The sequence below is a fragment of the Carettochelys insculpta genome, chromosome 1 (genome assembly GCF_033958435.1).
Source record: "Carettochelys insculpta isolate YL-2023 chromosome 1, ASM3395843v1, whole genome shotgun sequence".
In the NCBI taxonomy this organism is placed as follows: Eukaryota; Metazoa; Chordata; order Testudines; family Carettochelyidae; genus Carettochelys; species Carettochelys insculpta.
The window spans coordinates 269,753,035-269,773,201 of record NC_134137.1 but is presented as its reverse complement, the minus strand read 5'-3'; the positions used below and the strand labels follow the sequence as shown (position 1 = coordinate 269,773,201).

At 48.0% G+C, this 20,167-nt stretch overlaps 1 protein-coding gene across 2 annotated transcripts in view; it reads right to left on the bottom strand.

Annotated features, from left to right (window-relative positions):
* The window catches only part of DENND2A (DENN domain containing 2A), a 107,733-nt gene that overhangs the window by 9,594 nt on the left and 77,972 nt on the right, over nt 1–20,167 (bottom strand). For both annotated transcript variants that reach the window (XM_075007204.1, XM_075007215.1), the window contains exons 8-14: nt 19,180–19,230; nt 16,967–17,154; nt 15,826–15,935; nt 15,472–15,541; nt 14,812–14,889; nt 13,653–13,793; nt 6,847–6,995 (exon numbers count right to left, since the gene is read on the bottom strand). In XM_075007204.1, coding sequence (XP_074863305.1) covers nt 6,847–6,995; nt 13,653–13,793; nt 14,812–14,889; nt 15,472–15,541; nt 15,826–15,935; nt 16,967–17,154; nt 19,180–19,230 — 787 coding nt within the window. The remainder of the gene's footprint in view (nt 1–6,846; nt 6,996–13,652; nt 13,794–14,811; nt 14,890–15,471; nt 15,542–15,825; nt 15,936–16,966; nt 17,155–19,179; nt 19,231–20,167) is intronic.

The window sequence follows — 20,167 nt, the reverse complement described above, 5'->3', positions numbered from 1 at the left end:
GAGAGAGAGAGAGAGAGAAAAGGGGGTTTGGAAGATGAGTCCTTTTGCTCATTCTAAAAGGAAGGCCTGATTTCTTCTTTCTTTCTTTCTTTCTTCTCCAATTAAGCCTGGTAAATTTGAGTCCCTACAGCATGACATTAGAGTGGGTTTAGGAGAATCTCATGGCTGGGTTTCAGGGTTTGGCTGCTTTTCATTGGATAAATTCAGTTTGGCAGAGTGTGAGCTGTCATCATGACATCACTGAGAGCAGGTGAAAGAGTGCTCTGAGCTGTTCATATGGAGGCACATGCCAGCCAGGTGATAAGTAAATTCTGATCCCAGGGCAGAGAGTGTAATCCATATAACACTTCAGTTTAAAATGGGGATAATGGTACTGTCCACCTTCATTTACATCAAACTTGTAATAACAGCATGCTTGTATTGTACCTGTGAACATCAGGTGGTGTATGTCCCTTTAAAAATGCCTCCTTTAAGAAGATGATGCTTTTTTCTGGCATATTTTTATGGCCCACATTATCAGAGACTGAAAAGCAGAGGTCTTCCTCCTCCTCCTTTATTTCTTAGCATGTTGTTCACCTTCCCAATGTTATAAGCTGCAGAAGGCATAGTAGCATTTGCATGGAAGCACTGTCATTTATTGACAGTAAAGTTGTGAGATTATTTTGAGGTTACCATTGAAGTTCCTTTCCTTTGAGTTGGGAAGCAGGTGGCAAAGATAGAACTTACGTCTTGGTCATCATCCAACCATTGCCTCCCTCATGTCCAGGGCATGGCCTGCTCTTCCATTCAGCGGTAGGAACCGAGTTGAAAGGTTGGCCTTAGTGGAACTAATGGAACTAACTATTCTGGTTCCAGGCAGCTCTAAACAAGAACAATAACACTACTCTATCTGGGGTCTAGAGGGGTATTAAGACATTTTATCCTCTCTCAGCATTACAGTGACTCTCCATTCCCTCTTCCCCTGCTTGACCGTCACAGTGGAACACAGAGGGCATGTGATAGAAGAAGTAGGAGGGAACATGCCTGGGTGGACAGCTGGTACTAGTCATAGACTTAGATGAATAGGTTACAACTGAAAGAATAATAACTGAAGCTGTGTGCTGTGACTGTACAAGAAGCAAAGAAGGTTTCCTTCCCTTTCACCACAGCATCTCTGAAGTCCTGGTCACCAGAACTCTCCCAGGTTAATCCTGGTTGTGTGCACTCAACATTTCTCCCATTGTGGGATTTTCACTCTCCTTTGTGGATTAGACCACCTAGCTTCAGACCCGTCAGCATCCATGACGGCAGAGAAGTTGCTTTGGGGAGTGGCGAGGTAGAGGGAGAATACAAATGCAAATATGTCACCTTGGCTTGAGTTTCAGCCAATGTTGCTCGCTGTGGTACTGGATGAATTTGGGGAAATTCAGCCTTTATATTGCAAAATGGATTCTTCAGAATGATTAAAATCTAGTAAGACAACACTGGTCTGTTATTTGTGGAGACCGTCAGAACCTTCCTTTGGCAAAACAGATTAGTGGCATGTTATGCTGAAGTGCTTTTCAGGTACATAATCAAGACACGCGGGAATCGTAGCATTTATCATCAGTTCTCCAATCTTCTCCTTTAGGTTGATGAGAAGAGAGGAGAGCAGCTTTAGAGTGCTCAGGTGGCCTGGGCCCTGATCAGTCTTCTTCTAGACCTGGGTACAACTTGGAGCATGTGCTGCTCTTGTTGGTTTGTCCTCTCCTACTGGTGATGACCCAAATCAAGTGTTCATGCTGATTCTTTTAGATCTGCCTTTAATACGACTGACAACAAATCATTGTTGACACAGCTACAGTTGCCAGCAGGGACAGAACTTATGAGGGGGTAGCCTGTCCATGAAGAGTAGTGTGGTATAATGGTCAACACACCCAGTCACATGGCAAGGCCATTACGGAGAGTGAAAGGCTTGATTATATACAAGGACTTAAAAGACACTTGGACAGAGAAAGTGATCCCTAAAAAGTGATGGGGAGGAAATTCCATTACTATTTCTTTAAGGACTCAGAATCAAGACTTTTAAAAATGGGTACTTTAAAAGTAAGTTCCTAAATCATATTTTGGTTCCTGAATAAGTGTTCTGGCTCTAAAGTGCAGAATACTCAGCAGCTTCCATTCAGGCCAATGGAGCTGCAACATCCACAGCAGTTTGGAGAAATCAGGCCAGCTATGTGGCCACTTCTACACTGGCCCTTCCTTTCAAAAGGGACATGTTAATGAGGGAGTTTGGAAGATGCTAATGAGGCACTCCATGAATATGCAGCACCTCATTAGCATAATGATGGCTGCGCACACTTCAGAAGTGGCGCTTTTGGAACACGCGCCGCCCGTGTAGATGGGGCTTTTCAAAAGGACCCCCTGACTTTGAAAGCCCCTTCTTCCTATTTGGTTTTAGGAAGAAGGGACTTTTGAAGTCAGAGGGGTCTTTTCGAAAGGCCCCCATCTATATGGGTGGCGTGCATTCCAAAAGCGGCACTTTCAAATTGCATGCGGCTGCCATTATGCTAATCAGACACTGCATACTCATGACAGCGCCTCATTAGCATCTTCCAAACTCCCTCATTAACATGTCCCTTTTGAAAGGGAGGGGCCAGTGTAGACGCAGCCTTTGGGACCCAAAATTTGGGTTTAAGGAGTCTGCCTCTGACACCTCTGTTTTTGCAAATCTTGGGCTGACGTGTCCAGGACTGTCACTCTGGGACTTTAATTTCAAAACAAAATTTCACTACCAAGATAGCCTAATTAATCTGTGTCACATAAAAGACCTTAAGCACTGGTGTTTCCACATGTCTGCAAGAAGGCCTGCACACGTCAGAGCAAAACTGAGGGAAGAGCAATATGTTTTCTGGGTAGTCTTTTTCTTGGGTTGAGAGGGAATGTTTATTCTTGTTGCTATGGTTGGGGTGGGGAACCTAAAAACCAAATCCTCTCTTTTTCCACTGCCAAGCTTTGGATTGACAAATCTTTAAAAAAAAATTCAATATTCATTCCAAAGATGGAAAATACAAAAGCATTTAATTTGTTTATATTTGTTAGATGTGTTTTTGGCTCAGCCTAAAAACATTCATAATTCACACACCACTTGGCAATAGTCCTTTCTACTTCCTTTCACAGCAACTTCAGATTTTATAGGAATTAAAATATGTAAATAAACTACATGTGTATCAATCCATCTCTCTTTCTATATAAATATATATATATTAATATATACACATGCACCATGGCAAACAAGTACAAGTACAAATAAACATAGTGATGACATCCATGTGATAAATTATAGGTGTGTGTAATTAAATTTATCACACACTTTTTACCACTTCACCTGCTCTCTATGATTCCATTTCTCCTGGACTCCTATTAGCATTCCAAACCTCTGAGCACTTCAAACAGCTTCTTTTTCTAGCTTTTAAAGAACTCAATTTGCCAGATAAATGTTTGTTTTCTCCCCTCAAAACATACAATCTCCATTCCCAAAGTAAACGTTATTATACTTGGCAATTTCCTTGTCCCCTGTCCCTGGATAAGCGAGAATCAGCCTTGAATCAGTGGTAGATTTGAAGTTTAATATCTCAAAAGCCATCACAGATAGATACAGGAGCTTTTCAACAATGGAGAGTGAAGATTTTCAGCTTCCCATTTACATTGTTGCCAATGCAAAAGTTCAAAAATCAAGAGGTAGATGCCAAAAATAATGAGACTGCCTTAAGAATCATGATTTTTTTTTAATATTACATCTGGGTTATTTTCTTTGACTTCTGGTTTCTGAGCCTTTGAGGTACTCTTGGGCAGTGTTCCCTGTAAGCTGAGCACTTGGGCAGCTCCCCATGAGAGATTCAGGTGTCTCCCAGCTGATTAGCAGAGTGCCCAGAGCCGACAGCATGTGTTATTTTTGGTGGTGTACATCTGCACTTGCCTCAATGCACATAGCAAAATTTATTCTATACATGGATGGGAAAAATTAGAGGGCGCACTGCTTTCATGTTTTCAAACTTGTTGCCAGAACTATGAGGGTTACAAATTTATTTTAAGTTGTCCTAAAAAAAAGAGATCTGAGATTCTTATGAAATTACTGACTCCAGGAGCCGGGCTATGTCTACACAGCACAGCTATTTTGGGATACCTTGGTACTGCATGTCTTTGAAATGTGCCTGTTATTTTGAAATATTTTCCAAAATCACAGGTGCACTATTATAGCATCCCTGTAGTCCTCGTTGCAGAAGGAGCAAGGGATGTTTTGCAATAGTTCTTGATTTCGACAGTTGGTGTGGTCTAGCCAGTCCCAAATGCCAAAATAGCCTGTTTCGAACTACGCTTGAAATAAGCTATGTATTTTGTGCAGAGCAAATTGCAGAGCTTATTTCGAGTTTAGGCTGTTGTGTAGCTGTCACCTCAGAGAAATGCCAAATATTGCAAGACTCACGTTAACACTGTGAGTGTTAACAACATGGGGGAGGGGTGGGGAACCTCTTTTGTGTCCGGGGCCATAGACCCGCAAACAAATCAGTCAGGGGAAACATCAGTGAAAAGAAAAGAAAAGAATAGAAAAGAAAAGAAAACCAGCCCTCACTGGCATGGTCCCCGACTGTATGAGATCTGGGTAGGAGGAAAAATGCAGGAGCAGGCTGGGGGTGTGGGGCCAGGTGACAGGAAGGATGCAGGAGGGTTTGGGGTGCAGGGTCTGGAAGGGAGGGATCAGGGCAGGGAGGAAAGGTCTGGGAGGGAGGGTGCAAGAACAGAGTGTGGGTGGGGAGTCTGGACAGGAGGTGGATGCAGAAGGGTGTGGGACCTGGTTGGGAAGGAGTGGAGGGTTTGGGGTGTGGTTTGCGGGATGGAGGGTTCAGACTGGTGGTCAGGGATCTGGGAGGGAGGGTGCAGGAGCAGGGTGCGGGTGGGGAGTGGGAGGGAAGGTTCGGGAAGGTGATGGGAGTGGGGCTCTGGATGGGAAGGGGTGCAGGAGTGTTCAAAGGGTACAGGTTCCGGGTGACGGGAGAGCACTTAACTGTTCCACCCTGGACGCACATTACTCTGCACCCCCTCCCCGCCCTCCCAGGCACCACCCTCTGCTGTTGATTGGCTGGAATTCTGGCCAATCACAGCAGCAGTAGGAATCCTATGGGCAGCAAGGCCCAGGCTGCCGCTGCTCCCCCTCCCTTTCCCTTGGCTGGGGGAACAGCAGTGCGTAGCCGTGGAGCCTGAAGACGCTTCCTGCCGCCCCCACTCCCCCCAGCTTGTGGCCTCCTGGCAGAGCCTGCAGTCTGGATCTGGCCCCAGCTTGCCCGATCCCGCTTGCAAGGCTCTGCACCCTCCCGCCCTCCCTCATGAATACTGGTCTTTATAATCTTCATGAATGGGAAAGCTACAATTGGTGACTCTCTCTTTCACCAAGGCCTGGCTAGCTGAGTCAGTAAGAAGGCATCTGGCATTAACGAGGGAAGACTACTGTGAAAAAAACATTTTTGCAATATGGTGTGTAACACACGTATTCTGGATGTGCCACATGAGGGTTCAATAAGATATAAGGGTTTTATCTGGAACTCATTGTCATATTGTCACACTTAACAGTATGCTGATTCCAAACTTACACCAATAGATTGCTTCCAAATTCTCTCTGCTTATCATCATGTAAAGGTTAATCTAGGTTTCTGCCCCTAACGAATCCAGCGAGACTGCTACACTCATCCTATACGGGAGGAAAACCTTCCCAGAGAAAACCTTGTCATTATAAAGATTACCAAAAGTATTTGTGTAATTTAGACATGGGAATTATGAGATTGTCTCCAGTGAAATTCAGCATCAGTGCATCATTTGAAAAAAAAAAAGTATATATGTAACATGTCAAGTGAATGTAACCAAACAGAGCCTTCTCTTCTCGACCCAGTGGCTGAAAAGAAGCGAGAATGAGGACCTGCTGCCTGTATGCTACCCACCTCCACCCAGTCAGCATCACCATTGGTGTGAGGAGTTTGTATGAGCTCTGCCCTTACAAATCCCTGGACCCCTGCAGGGTGACTTATTCCTTTGCTCCCCTATAAAAGGGGCCTCTCCACTTGCTTTCACTCCCACAGTCTCAGGGCTGTAGCCTGGCTGGCTGGGATCTGTGAACACAGACAGCGTGCGGGTATTGTACGCTGCTGAAACTTGATCATGCTCAGAAGTGTCATTACTCATCTGTAGCTTTTCCATCACTGAGCTTTTAAAACTCTCCTCTCTGAAGCCTCAAATGCTTAAGAGCTGGAGGGCTGCCAGGCTCCAGCTGCATAAAATCTTAAAGAGGCCTGGACCCCTCTGCTGAACATGTGGGACTGAATCAGTTTAAACACCTCACCTCAGTGACCAATATTAAAAACTTGGTCAACAGAACCCGAGAACCTCAGGGGAAGGGCTAAAAGACATCATGGTTCCTTCTCCCCCTGGGGTTTGCTTCCCATGTGTGCTAGATCACATCTGGCATGGGGACATCACTTCCCTCTCAAGCAACGGGAGGGGTTCTGCTTCTTTATTGCAAAGGGCTCTGGCTCAGTGAGATTCTGAGTAAAGGGAACTTGGGTTCCATTGTGCATCAGAGGAGGTTCAGTTTTATCAAGTTCCAGAGAGGGTTTGAGGGTTTGGATTTTTCCAGCCTGTCCAGTGAAGGCTGTGAGCACTTCATTCAGAGCCCCTGTCCTTTAGGAGCACTGGCTGTTCTTCCATTGGATGAAAAGCTGGGAAATTGCCACAAAGAACAAAAGAACAACACAGAGGGGCCAGCACTGGCTTCCCAGGGTCTCCTGAACTAACGTTTTTGTTTAAGAGAACACAAGAGATAGATGGGAAGGTGGGTACCTGAGTTTGTCTGCTATAAAGATCACTCTTCTCTCCAAAAGCAGGGAGGCGAACACGCGGCTCAGGTGCCGGACGCTGAGAGTGGAGAACAAAGACTCAAAATCAACATGCTCAAGTCTGGAGTCCAGAGGCCGCCGCAGCTCAATTATCTGCCAGAAAGGAAAAGAGGACAAGTCACAGCTTCAACCGCTGCACTGCCTTGCAGAGGGCCAGACTCCTGCAGGACTTGAACCAAGCACCCTCTCAACTAAAAGAAACAAGGGTGCTGCTTGAGCTAAAGAGGACATCACATTAGGGAAGGGTGAGCTTCAGAGTGAGTCTTTTCACAGGCTCCACAAACACACCCTGCGGATGAAGATGAAGCCAGCGCTGGCTTTCTCATCCCTCTTGAGCAGTGACAGTGAGGAGGGTTGAGGCTATCATGGATGGACGGGTTCTCCCTTGTGAGGTTCAGCTGACAAGGCTAATCACAAGTAGAACCAGGAGTTCATCTGGGGCAACAGCCCATGTTCTTGCAGCCCACAGGAACAGTTCAGATGTAGCTCTCCCAGTGGCTCTATCCAGAGTCCATTCCAGGCAGGTATAGAAAGCCATTGCAGAGTCTCCCACTGAATGAAGCACAGGGAGCACCACCCCCACCTATGTGATGCCCACATGGACTTCTAAGCTGAGTCACTTGACACAGGGCAGACCCATGGAGTGGAATTTTGTTCCCGTCAGGAATGGATGCTGGGCAGCCTGCTGACGGGGCAGGGAAAGGATGGAGGCAGGTGACACTTCTAATTCCCTAGTCAGTTCAAACAGACAGGATCACATTTACTATGAGAATCTGGATGGGAGTGAGAGGGAAGGGAGGTTAAGCTTGTAGATTAACCACCAGCGCTGCTGAGAGACACCGTGGGCGCTGGGGCACGGGGCATTTGAGCCTCAGCGCCGCCAGGACCGCGGCGCTGTCTGCTCCCCTCGGTCTCATCCAGATGGAGCTGTGCTGATGTGGCAATTCAAAGGGGCCTAGCGCTCCAGCGGTCGCCATTGCTCCCTTGAAAGGCCAGGCCTGGGGGCAACTGCCTGCTTTGCCCCCTCTGTCAGAGAGCTTGCTATCCACTCCGGTGTCAGTCACAACACAGGCTGCCTTCTTTGGTTTTAGCTGCAGGGGCAGTTCTCCCCATGGCACTTCACTGCCACCAGTGTATTTCTCCTCAGAACACCCCGGGAGACAGGGCAGTATTAACGCCCTCATGTCACAGAGGGGAATGGAGGCACTAAATGACTTGCCCCGGGTCACCCAGGAAATTTGTGACAGAGCAGGAAATCCCAGTCGTGTCAGCCGTGCCGCAGTCTAGTGCCATAACTGCTAGATCCTCCTGCGTAACCAGCTTTAAAGCACCTTGCCCATTGTGCCACAGCATGTGCCACCCTCGACTTTGCAGCTGGTTCTCATGTAGGTGAAGGCCCCTATGTGCCACTGCAGCCTCTGAAAGGGCCTTAAATTGGGCAGGAAGAGCCCTGTGCAGGGAAGCTCTCTGGCATAAGCAGCAGACTGAGGACATGGCTGGCTGGGACAAGCTGCTGTACAAATATTCTATATGAGGCCATTCAAATTTACCTTCAGGACCAAGCAAGGTTGCATCCTGCATCACATTGAATGGGTTAATGTGGTCGTGAGTGGCCAATTAACTCACCACGCTACACCTGGAGGGTGAGCCAGGCTTAAGCAATTAAAAACCAGAGGCTGGGCAGTAACAGGCTGGTTAGCATAATGCGAGGAAGCTTGTCGTAGAAGGAAGCTGAGCAAGCTTTGAATTGCTCCAATAGGTAGGAGATGAAAGCCTGTACTGAAATGATAGACTAGCTTATGGAGAGAAGGGGAAATACTGAGGGACTGGAAACTTGTACTTATTGTCACAGTGAGGGCACCTGGGCAGGGGGCACTCTAGGTCTGAGACATACAGACCCATTGTTCTCACAGCGTGTTTGAGAGGAGTGGGGATGGCCAGATGAGCAGCACTCTTAGAAGAAATGGGCTCAGCGATGGAACATAAGGTGGGTTCACAAGGCATGGATGAGCCTGACCATCGATAGACATGGCAGCACAATAAAGATGAACAGCAAGAGAATGCATGATAATAACCTTCTTGTCAATAGCCCGTGCTGTGTTATGGAAAGGGGGACTGTTACACAACCTGGCAACCACAGGTAGTGTAGGAAGACTGTACAAATGGACGATGATTTAGGAAGGACTTTCCCACAGCATATTCCATGACAAATGGAACACCGCAGGGGACTGTCCTCTGTCCAGCCCTTTAAAACACCACGATCAATGACCTTCCAAAAGAAATTCAATGCAGAAATAGGCATCCTGGTACTTGGCTGAAGACCATGCTATATGGAGGAAAAGCAGAAACTGTGGAAGTGCCACCCAAAGACTCAGCAATGCACTCTGGGGGAAGTCCAGAATGAAGAAACAATTCAGGTTCAGGTTCTCCATTGACAAAGCTAAATGAGCTACGCAGCATAGACAATTCAGAGATGTTACAATTACATGACCAACAGTGGTGGAAAAGGACAAATAGTTAGGTGTGATATTTGACAATGAACTCACCTGGAGGGACCTGTTCTTCCACCACTTGCCCTGAAGGGGTCAACACAGGCCAGATGGGCCAACTAACCTATTAGGCTGAAGACTAGGGAGTATTTCAGCTGAGAGGAAAGCCTTCATGAGGGGAGCTCACCTGTGCAGGATCAGGCAGGGCTTCCGTAAAACCAGGGAGGGCTTCAGTCACTCTCCCTGGGACAAGGGAGAGAAAGAGATTTAGACCTCAGAGGAAGACTTTGTCTAGCAGAACCAGAGGAAATGAGTTTGGCTAGAGGGGCACAGAATGAAAGCCTGGGAGAGATAGTCCAAGAGAGAGAGGCAGGAAGTTTTGGCCAGAGATAGGGCCCCTGGATTGGAACCCAGGGTAGAGAATGGGTCTGGGCTCCCCTATCAGCTGCTGAATTCGTGGTCCAACCTGGGCAGTGATCTTGAGAACCAGCTAGGACTACCTATCCCAGTCACTGAGTGAGTGACTTAGCCAGGGCAGAGGATTTATGGATGCTGGAGAAGACTGTGATGGAACCCAGGAAGAGAAGGGCTGTTGTGACTTGGCCAGAGATGTAAGCCAGGAAGACAAGGCGCTGCAGCTCCTGAGGAGCATAAGTGCCTCATGGTGACAGAGCAAGACAAAATGTGAGAAACCATAAGGAGAGGTGTGAGGCCAAAGAAGATAATCCCCACATTAGACAGGAGGAGGAGCCCCTCACAGTGAGTTGTGAACCTCCTCACAGGACCATATTGAAAATGTTACAGATAAGTGCAAGAGAAGAATCAACTTACTAAGAGAAACCGCAAGGCTGTTACACATAACACCTATCAGACCTATCACAGAGTACGGCCTTTAGATCAGCATCAAAAACAAATGAGTGAAAACTAGACAGTATCCAAACACAGGCATTGCATATAACATGTGTTGTGTTCATTACCATGCCTCTGTGTCCAGTGCAGCTGGAGCACAGCCTCTCACTCTCAGAACGAAACTCCGAGAGGCATCTTTTAGGACCAAAGCTGTAGGTAATAGTCCTAAGACAAGATATGTTAATTGCTGGGAATTAAGTGGAGACTAGGTAGGACAAAAACTCAAAATTCTCCAGTAAGCAGGGTCAGCAAGAGGATAAAAGATCTCTATGATAACAAAGACTTTACTAAGACGTCAAAATCTACAGCTCTGGAAAAATACTCTGTCACTAGAGAACCACCTCCTTGAGAGAAACATGTAAGTATCTGATGAACAAAAGGAGAACAATTAATACACAGGGCCACACAAAAGACAGTGGGCTGCAGGATCCTGATGGAGGGCAAATCACTGGGAGCTGGTGAGTGGATTTCTGTTCCCTGCGTCAAAGGTACTTGAGGCTCAGTAAAAGCTGGTGGGCAGAAGCAAGCTAATAAAGGGCAACAGGCTCACCTTAGAAAGTGTTCCCTCAGGTAAAGGAGGGGGAAGGAGAGGACAAACGGACCAGGAAGTAACATGGGAGAACTGAGGTTTGGAGGACAAGGGGTGACTTAGTGAGGTACCAGGGCGAAGGTGCTAGAAAGAAGTGGTCCAGGAAAAGGCTGCTGTGATTGGGGCAGAGGAAAAGCCCTGTCAGCTGTCACTATTTAGGGTTCCTGGGCCAGAGCTCAGAGTAGTAGGCAGGCCTGGGCTCCCACCACCCTTCACACAACCTAGAGATGTGCCCCAGCAGAAAGACAGAGAGCCAGGGCAATTGGAGGGATTTTGCCCATTCTAGTGACCTGTCCGTGATGACAGTGGCTCGGTAAGTGGAGACTGTTGGCTCAGGAAAGGCAGCGGGAAGGTCACTGTGAGCTTTTGAAGTATGTGAAAAAAGGCACCAGGAAGAGAGGGACCCAAAGGGCATGACCAGAGCCCTGCCACAATACAAAATGTAGCAAATCATTGTACCTATAAGTAGGGACAATCGTGTCAAATGAATACCTGATGGCTCCAAAGAGAGAGGAATGGGTAATGTGGCAATAGCTTTCTGGGTGCTCATATTTGGACACAAGAAAACCGTAAGATTCACTAACTTTGTCTGTAGCTGAACTAATGGAAACACTGCTGGTACTGACTAGGGCCCTAGCTTTGCTGTCAGCTACCATGCCCATCCTGTCTGATTCCTTTTGGAAGTTGCAGGCACTGTGTAATGGCAAGCCTGAAACTTTTAAAATATAAAATATTACTGCTGGCAACTGAATTGGCACAACTGCATGTGCCCATAACTATAGCATGGATCTCGGTACACATAGGGATAGCTGGCAGTGAATTGGCAGACAAAGAGGCAAAACATGTGACGCACGAATGAGTTCACCTAGAGATCCCTTATGCAAACTGGAATTTAAACTAATCAATAATGAACTAAGGAAGGAATGGCGAGAACCACGAGCACGTGAAATAAAAGGGAAAAAATTCCGTGACATTTGCTCAACGGCTAAAAACGGTATAATCCAAGACCCTGAGATGAAGATACTTAGTTCTCCCATGAACATAGGGGACTGGACTAGCTGGCCTCTCGGCATCCCATCCAGTCCTACAGGTCTGTGATTTTGAGAACAAAATGGCTTTATTCCGAGTGTTAAGAGGTCATAGTAGATGAAATAGTAACCATCTTCCAGTAAACAAAAGGATGAACTATGGGATGGTCCAGCAAATGGACGACCATCTGTCATGGAACTGTAAAGACTGTGTCAGTGAAAGGAGACATACTAAGGGTTCTGAGTTTTTCATATAAATGAAAACATTTTCTTTGTGACTCCTGTCCAGAATACATGGAAAATGGGGGCCCAACAAAACAACTACTCTGAAGTTCTTTAACAATACTGGGACAGGTGACAGACTTTTTAAAGTCATAACTTACCTCCCAAGTCCATTGCATAGAAGTCAAACACTCAGAGAGAAAGTCGGCTGTGCCATAAAATACAAGAAGATGAAGAAGGAGAGGGTTGCAGGGGAAGAGTTTGCAGGCATTCTCTGGGACTGCAGAGAGAAGAGGCTCCAGGAAGATGTCCATGGGTGGAGAGTTGGCCCTGGGATCCTCTCCTAAACAGAGAACTCTAGCAGAAGCCAGGGGAGAGAGAAAACAGCCTCTGGGAGTGGAGCAGTCTCCAGTCGCAAGCCCTGGTAGCAGGGCAGTATTTGGACTCTACCACGGAGAGAGTCCTAGGAAGCGTTCAGTGGAGGACCAGAGCAGCAGAGAGAGATAAAAGGTGATGCCTCAGGGGACATGATTTGATTTAAGTCTGAATACCTTCAGTTTGGGGGTTTTATTAGGGGAAACAGAGGCCAGCCCTGAGAACTCCTGGGTCCTGAAAATGTGAAAGCCCTGAGAGAAGGGTGGGAGGACAACAAGGCCCAGACCTGTGGCTGAAAACCTTGTTAGAAAGGCAAAGGCCTTTTTAATTTTACAGTAATCCCTCGATTCACATGGAGGTTGAGTCCTGGGCAACCTCTGCGTAAATCAAATTTGGCATAAATTGGGGGGTGGGGGGTTTGGGACACCCCCAGAATTCCCCTGGCTGTGGGAGCAGGCAGTTGGAGCCTCTGCAGAGCCCTGCTGCTCCCCAGCTTTCCCCAGCTGGGGGGGAAGTCGGGGAGCAACAGCACTTGGCTGCCATTCCAGCCGCCTGCATCCCCTGGCTGAGAGAAGTGGCGTGGCTGCCGGCTCCAACTGCCGGCTTCCTCCAGCTGGGGGAAGTATTGGAGGGCAGCCACATGGCCCCCAGCTTCTCCCAGCAGGGGGACACACAGCTGGGTGAGGCAGGGGCTGGAGGCTGGGGGTCAGTTTTGATTTGCACTTAACTCGCGTTAATGTGAGTTAAGCACAAATCAAAATCACGCTTCTCGAGGGTTCACTGTATTTTACTTTATTTTTTGTGGGACTCTGATATGCTGGAAGGGGAGAGATTTCAAAGTGACCTAGATAGCGGGCTGAGTCATGGGAAGAGGAAAACCCTGGTGGACTAGAGCTGCCTTGAACAGTCCCAGAATATAGGGAGCATGAAGGAGTTTTGAAGACACCCACCCCAAGCTTTGGAACCAAGGCATTGAGAATCAACTCCTTTGACTCTAAACACAAGTCTCCACTTCAAAGGAATTTGCACATTCCCAGAGCTCTGGCACTACAGGCACAGGCCTGACTTGTTATCCCAACAGGTGCTTGCTCGCCTGTCCTATCATCCCACATGTCTCCTGCTCTGGTTTTGTCCTTACTTCAGTCCCTGAGCCTGGCAGGAAGTTCTTGATTGTGATGGTCCGGCCCAGCGCAGGGAAAGGAGCCTCCATGACACTCCTCATGAGGGGCTGCACCAAAGCAGGGGAAATTCCCCGTCTTTTCTCAACCTCGTCCAAGATCTGGAAGAAAGAAAATGGAGCCACAGATGTACAGACAGGAGGCGAGAGAGAGAGAGACAAAATAAAAGGTATTACAGTCCCTCCTCAGCCCAGCGTGTGTGGAGGCCACCAACATGCAGCAGTGTAATATTATGTAGTGACAGAGACACTAGCACAGCAACCTTGGGTGAAACCCTAGCTCCATTGAAGTTAAAGGTAAAACTTCCACTGACTTCAGTAGAGACAGAATTTCATCTTTATCTTGGAATTTCTCTGCTCTACAGGTTCAACCTCCCTGGTCCAGCGCCCTCGAGATCTGAGTGGTCCCAGACCAGGGATTTTGCCAGGCCAGGGGTCAATTTTGCACCCCCCCAGTTGTTGTTCCAGCCCCTCCTCCTAAGCTCCCCACTGTTGCCTGTGGCTCCGCAACTCTTCCTCCCCCACAAGCTCCCTGGCTGCTGACTCCTGGCGCCAGCCACCCCTCCCCATCCTGCTTCCTGCAGGCCCCAGCCATGGCTTTGCCAGGCTGTGGCTTTACTTCCAGCCCCAGCTGCCACTTCCCCAAGCTCCAGCTTTCCACTCAGCCAGCCCTGGCCACTGCTCCTGGGCCGGGGTGAGGGTCTCTCACTGGAACTCCTGGGCCAGGCTCCCTGGCTGCTGATGCCCCCTCCCCATACTCCTCTGCCACCAGACCAGCTGTGCTGCCCTGCTGCTGGTCTGGCTGGCCCCTCCTCCTCCCAGCCCTGCGACTCTCTGGTCCTGGAAGATCCCTGGTCCAATGTTGCCAGACAAGAGAATGTTGGATTTGTGAGTTTCAACCTGCAGTACTTTTATTAAGCCAATGTTTGCTGGTCCATATTTTTGTGCAATTTTCTTTTTAACAGTATGTTTGCAAAGTTGGTGTAATTAGTGTGTGTTTCCCCTCCCAATACAATCTACAAGTCTCTCAAGCCTGAGCCCTTCGCTATACTCATTCTCATTCTTCCAGTCTTGATGTGGCTTCCTTTCTGTCCAGCACAGCACACGCTCTTCCCCTCACCTTCGAGAAGAGGTTGAAGCATCCAAGGCGGCTCACAATGCAGTAAACTTCAGGGAGACGCTTCCCTTTCCCACTGGGCTTTCAAGAGAGAAACACAAATGTACCCGGAATTAAAAAAAAAGTAGTTAGTACAACCTAGGCAGACAAGTGTCAGAGGGGTAGCCCAGTTAGTCTGTATCTTCAAAAACAACACGAAGTCCTTTGTCACCTTATAGACTAACAGATATTTTGGAGCATAAGCTGGGTCTTTGCCCACGAAAGCTTATGCTCCAAAATATCTGGTAGTCTATAAGGTGCCACAGGACTTCTTGTTGTTCTTGCACCTAGGCAGAGAGCAAGCAACTGCCTTCTCTGCACCTGCTCCTCTGCTTGGGACCTGCTTGCTCTTGAACTGGCTGGTGAAACATGAGGAATTCTCCTCATGCAATCAAACACCAGCCTGAGACAGGGCTGTATTTTGGACTGAAAGGGGGGGATTCTGAAAAGGGACCTTAAACTGAGCATCACAGTGCAGCAGAATCCCCTCTGCTGTGCTTTTTGCTGCTTGGCTGATAGACCATCAGAAGCCTCCCCCACTGGAGCTGGTGCCAAAAATACAAACACTGCAGAGGTGGGTTGCCCCAGTGGACCTTGTTAGGGGACAGAATTGTGAATAGTTACCAGTAGCCTTCTGCAATATCCAAACCGTCTACTCCCATCCTCACCAGTCAGGACAAAGGAGAAGGTCTCACTGCCATAGGAAGATCAGAAGAAGAAGAAAACCTGTCACATTAGGGAGCAGACAGTACACACGCCCACTCCATCGCCCAGAGAACACTTGAGTCTTCTCGTATCTAATAGCCACTTCTCCACCCTCTCTGTTCTGTTCCCTGCTGGATGCTCCAGGAATGTTTCTGCTCCCACTGGGTTTCTCTCTATTTGCCTTAACATCTCCCATGGCTAATTGAATTGTACACACAAATGCAGGTATCATGCGAGCATGGTGGTGGGGAGGAATGGAAGATACCTGCCTACCTGGCAAAGTGGCAGATAGGTGCCCAGTCTTTAGCATCAGGAAAGCAAAACTGAGGGATGGCTTTCAACTGATCCTCTGCCTCTCGCATGAATTTGAAGGAACGCTCGAGCTACCAGAGAAGAGAAGGAGGGAATGTTTTCAGTTAGTCATGTGGGGATGGAACGGCTTCAAATATTTGTCCTATGATCAATGAAGAGGTGATGACAGAAGCTAAGCTTCTGCCTGTAAGATATTAAAAGTACTTCTCTACTAGCTTACCTGACATTAGGAATTTTCTAAGCAATTCCCCTCCATGTTCCCCACTAAATCCCACTTTTGCATTCGTTTGTCTCTGCTGGGTCTCACTTTCACCCTGTGATACAGCTAAGAGCTTGGCAAAGGAAGGAGGTTGTCCGTAAGGGGACTTGTGTGCAGAATAAAGCTGCAAGCCTGTTGCACCACTTTGGAAAATGCAGTGCCACATGTTTTTATGTGGTGCTGTTTCTCGTGCCTCTTCCCAAGACAGACCTGTTGGTAATAACTTTACTCTCCCTGCAGTGACCATTTCTGATACTCTGATAAGCACAGCCACTGGTCTCCCCTAACAATACCAGGTCGCTTCCCCTTTTTCTGAGATGTGTGGAGGAAAATTTTTCACACACTTTCTCCCCGGGCACTGAAGTATCAGAGTAGCTGCTCCGTATGCACTTGAGAACATCATGAAGCTCCTGGAGGGCAGGATAAGCTCCAGATCAGTGTGTCCTGTAAGCTGACCACTTAGGTGGCTGCTCAGGAGCGATTCAGGTGCTGCCCAGCTGATCAGCAGAGCACCCACAGCCAGCAGCCTGTGTTGCCATTGGTGGTGCTCATCCACACATGCCTTGGTGCTCATAACAAAATTTATTCTGTCCATGGGTGGAAAAAATTGTAAGGAAGAGTGCTCCAAATCCTCCATCCTATTGAAGAACAGCACTGCAAGGGACTACCTTTCATTAGGTTGCTATGGCTAACCTGAGAGCTCTAACTTCCCCAGAGAGTCCCCTGTTTAACCAGGCATCTGGCAGCGTGCTAGCCAGGAGGTCAACAGGATCCAGAGGGGCACAAACAGCTTAAGTGATGGTGAAACAGCTACATTAAGAGGCCTTGGCCTGTGCAGCGAACCTTTAATGGAAATTGCTGGGTGACTTCAGGGACATAGGCAGCCCCAGCCTGCTTCTTGTGCAGCGATACCACGACGAAGTATTCAAACAGCTGCCTCTCTTGGTACTCGATCAAATCCCGCTCCAGTGTCTGGTACCGGGGGGCTTGCTTCAGGCGGGACTTCACATGCACCAGCCGTTGGCTGTGAGCTACAACGAGAGAGAGTGACTGGGCATCGGACTTTGGACAACACTCCCACTGTGCTTTGGGAAGCCTTCATGAGCTTTCCGCCACTGCAGTGGGTTGCCATTTCCAAGGGCTGAGTGAGAGGTGGAACCATTTGGAAGTTGCACTGAACAGCTCCCAAGGAGAAGCTGCGATGGCTGAGACAGAATGTAATCCAAGCACTGGGACAGCGCTAGCCAAAAGCACGTGGGCGGAGGGGGCAGATTTGCAGGTGCCCAAATTGCAGCTTGTGGGGTCTAGGTGGCACAGTGATGTAATGGGCGGGGGGGAGGGGGCAATTCCCAGGGCAGGAGGCTAGCAAGTGAAAGGGAGAGTTCCTGGGGTCATCCTCCTCCTTATTCACCTACATGTCAAAGGCAGCACATGTCACTGATGGATAGAGATCACTGGCAGCATCTGAAACCCAGAGCTAGAAGAGCTGGGGATAGCGACAGTCAGGACACTGTCCAGCTGAGTAATGTCAAGGCCCCGGGGTAATGGTGTGACGGGGGAAGCTACAGGCCAGAAAAGAAATGCTCTGGCAGGGGGATGAGTGAAAAAGGTTACCTGGTGCCAGCCCACACTACCCTTGAAGCTAATTAGAGCTCAAATTACTGTTATTTTTTAAAACAAGGGCCAAAAACTCCCAATGGTACTGGGAAAAGAACAAAACTGACCACCAGCCAGAGGCTACCACATTATACTAACTATGGGACAATGAACCTTCCATTTGGGAAAGGAATGCAAAAAAGCCACCCACTGGGGAGAGACCAGAGAAGATTCCCTCAGAACTTCCTCCCCTGTGGTTTTAGAGTTAGGTTCAAAGTACATCTCCAAAGTCCCCTGCTCCCCAACGAAAAATTGAAGAGCGAATGACCTGCAAGAGGAGATTGCAGAACCTTTCATAGCCCGGCACCCTGTGCTGCTGGGTGGCATAGTGATGCCTCAAGTTTGACAGGATCAACAACCCATGATGGTGTACTGGAATTGAGGAGCATCAAATACAGTGAATGCAAACTAGAGCTCTGCCCAGGAAGAGGGAGCCCTTTGGAGACTTATACGTACTTGGGCCACACCCTTGACTCTTCATTTGGCTGCTTTGTGTTGCTCATGGATTCCAGCCAAACACAACTGAGAGCAGTCCTGTGGCTGCCCTAAGTCACACCAGGAAGTGAAATGCCTGGTCAGGACATAAAGGGACTAAATAGCAGCTTACAATCGCCGTTAATCCCCACCCCACCTACACTAGCCAGAGCCTTGCTACGGGTGGAGCTAAGGCCCTTTATTGGCTAAGGCCAAGCTACACTGCCACTTTATGGTGCTTCAACTTTCTGGCTAAAGGCATAGAAACTTGTCGGTGCAGCAAGTTACAGAGCTGTAACATGCCAGTGCAAACGGGCTCCCAGTGCTGCTAGCCATTCCCCCCATGGACCGGGTTTACACAGACCACTGGGAGAGCTCGCCCCGTGCTCCAGACATGGTCATGCTTTCATTTTAAAGTGCTGCCTGGCTGCTCTTTTAGTTTTAGAAGTGCAGCCAAAGCCTTCGCTGGGGATATTCCCAAACCACTCAACACTGGCCTAAATTTGCTCCCTTTGAAGGTAATTGCAAGAGGTTGCGAAATATGCCCTTTGTACTGTGCTCATGTCCTCACACTGCAGCGCTGCCTCTGACAGCCTTCTTCACACATTTGTGACCTTTTACTTTATTACGCCCTCTCCTGAATCACCTCTGTGTCCAGGCCAGGTCCCATGGCAGTCAGTTTACAAACGCTCGTTGACTTCAGTGGGAGTTGGCATGGGCTCTAGGTTTGTTTTGGGCTCTCTTGTGTCTCAGACTGAACTTTCCCTGTGGTTCTTCAGTCCTTGATTTCTCTTTTTGAGTGTAAATGAGTATTTTCTTAAAGTGCCTCAAAGAGAAGAGGAAAGAGATAAAACATCTCTGGGAATCAAATGGGAGCTTATAAGTACCCATCTCCCATGCATGTGGGGAGGGCAAACTTTTCTTACCTTTCAGTTTCTCTTCAGTGTCACTGTCCGATTCACTGTTCTCATCTGTAACTATCAGGAAACATGAAATGAAGACTGTCTAAAACAGTGCACTTCTTATGTATTGCAGAATAAAGCCAGGCTAAGCCACACTCTCAAAAAACCATCATCCAGCATAGGCTGTCAAGCTCTCAAATGGAACCCACAAGGAAAACACAAAAGAGGAAGAACTCAGACAATGCGGAGAAGCTCGACTGAGACTGAAGGACAACAACTGCAGTTCTCCTGGGGTCGGCTAGACATTTTGTCCTGAGACGGAGTGAAGTGGAAGAGATTTGTAGATGACTTATGCTTCACCCAGAGTACAATGGTTTAAGTCAAGTAACTACTTCAGAAGGCAGAAGTATTGCAAGCAAAGCCTCTTTCTTCCCAGGCTGCCCATAACAAAGGAGTCTTAGCTCACCTTTCCTGATACCTTCCCGTCCATTAGAGGGCATTCAGAAAAGAGCAACAAACTCAGTTATGGGTATGGAGTGAAAGGAAAAATCCAGAGAGCTTCAACTGACATCAGACAGCTTCAGTTTCGTTTTGTTGGACGTATGTAACAAAGCACAAAATCTGTATCTAACACGCTTATCTTGGCTGCACAGTAACTCAAGGGTAAAGGGTAATACAGTTAATTGCCATTCTGGATCATACGCATGGTCTGTCTTGTCTGGTCTTCTCCCTCAGACAGTGTCCAGAACCAGACGCATTAGAGGCAGATGCAAGAACTCCTCCCTCCACCCCATCCCATGCCCCAGAAATAGTCTGCCTCCATTAAGGTCTTTTCCTAGTCCTTAAAAGAGATTTGTGCGTATGTGTGCGCGCGCGTGTGGGTGTGCATGTGCATGCATGTGTGTGTGTGTGTGTGTGTGTTAGAAAAAAACACCAAGGATGTTTCTACACAGGCCACTTCCTTTGGAAGTGGCATGCTAATACACAGAGCGAAAGATGCTAATAAGGCACG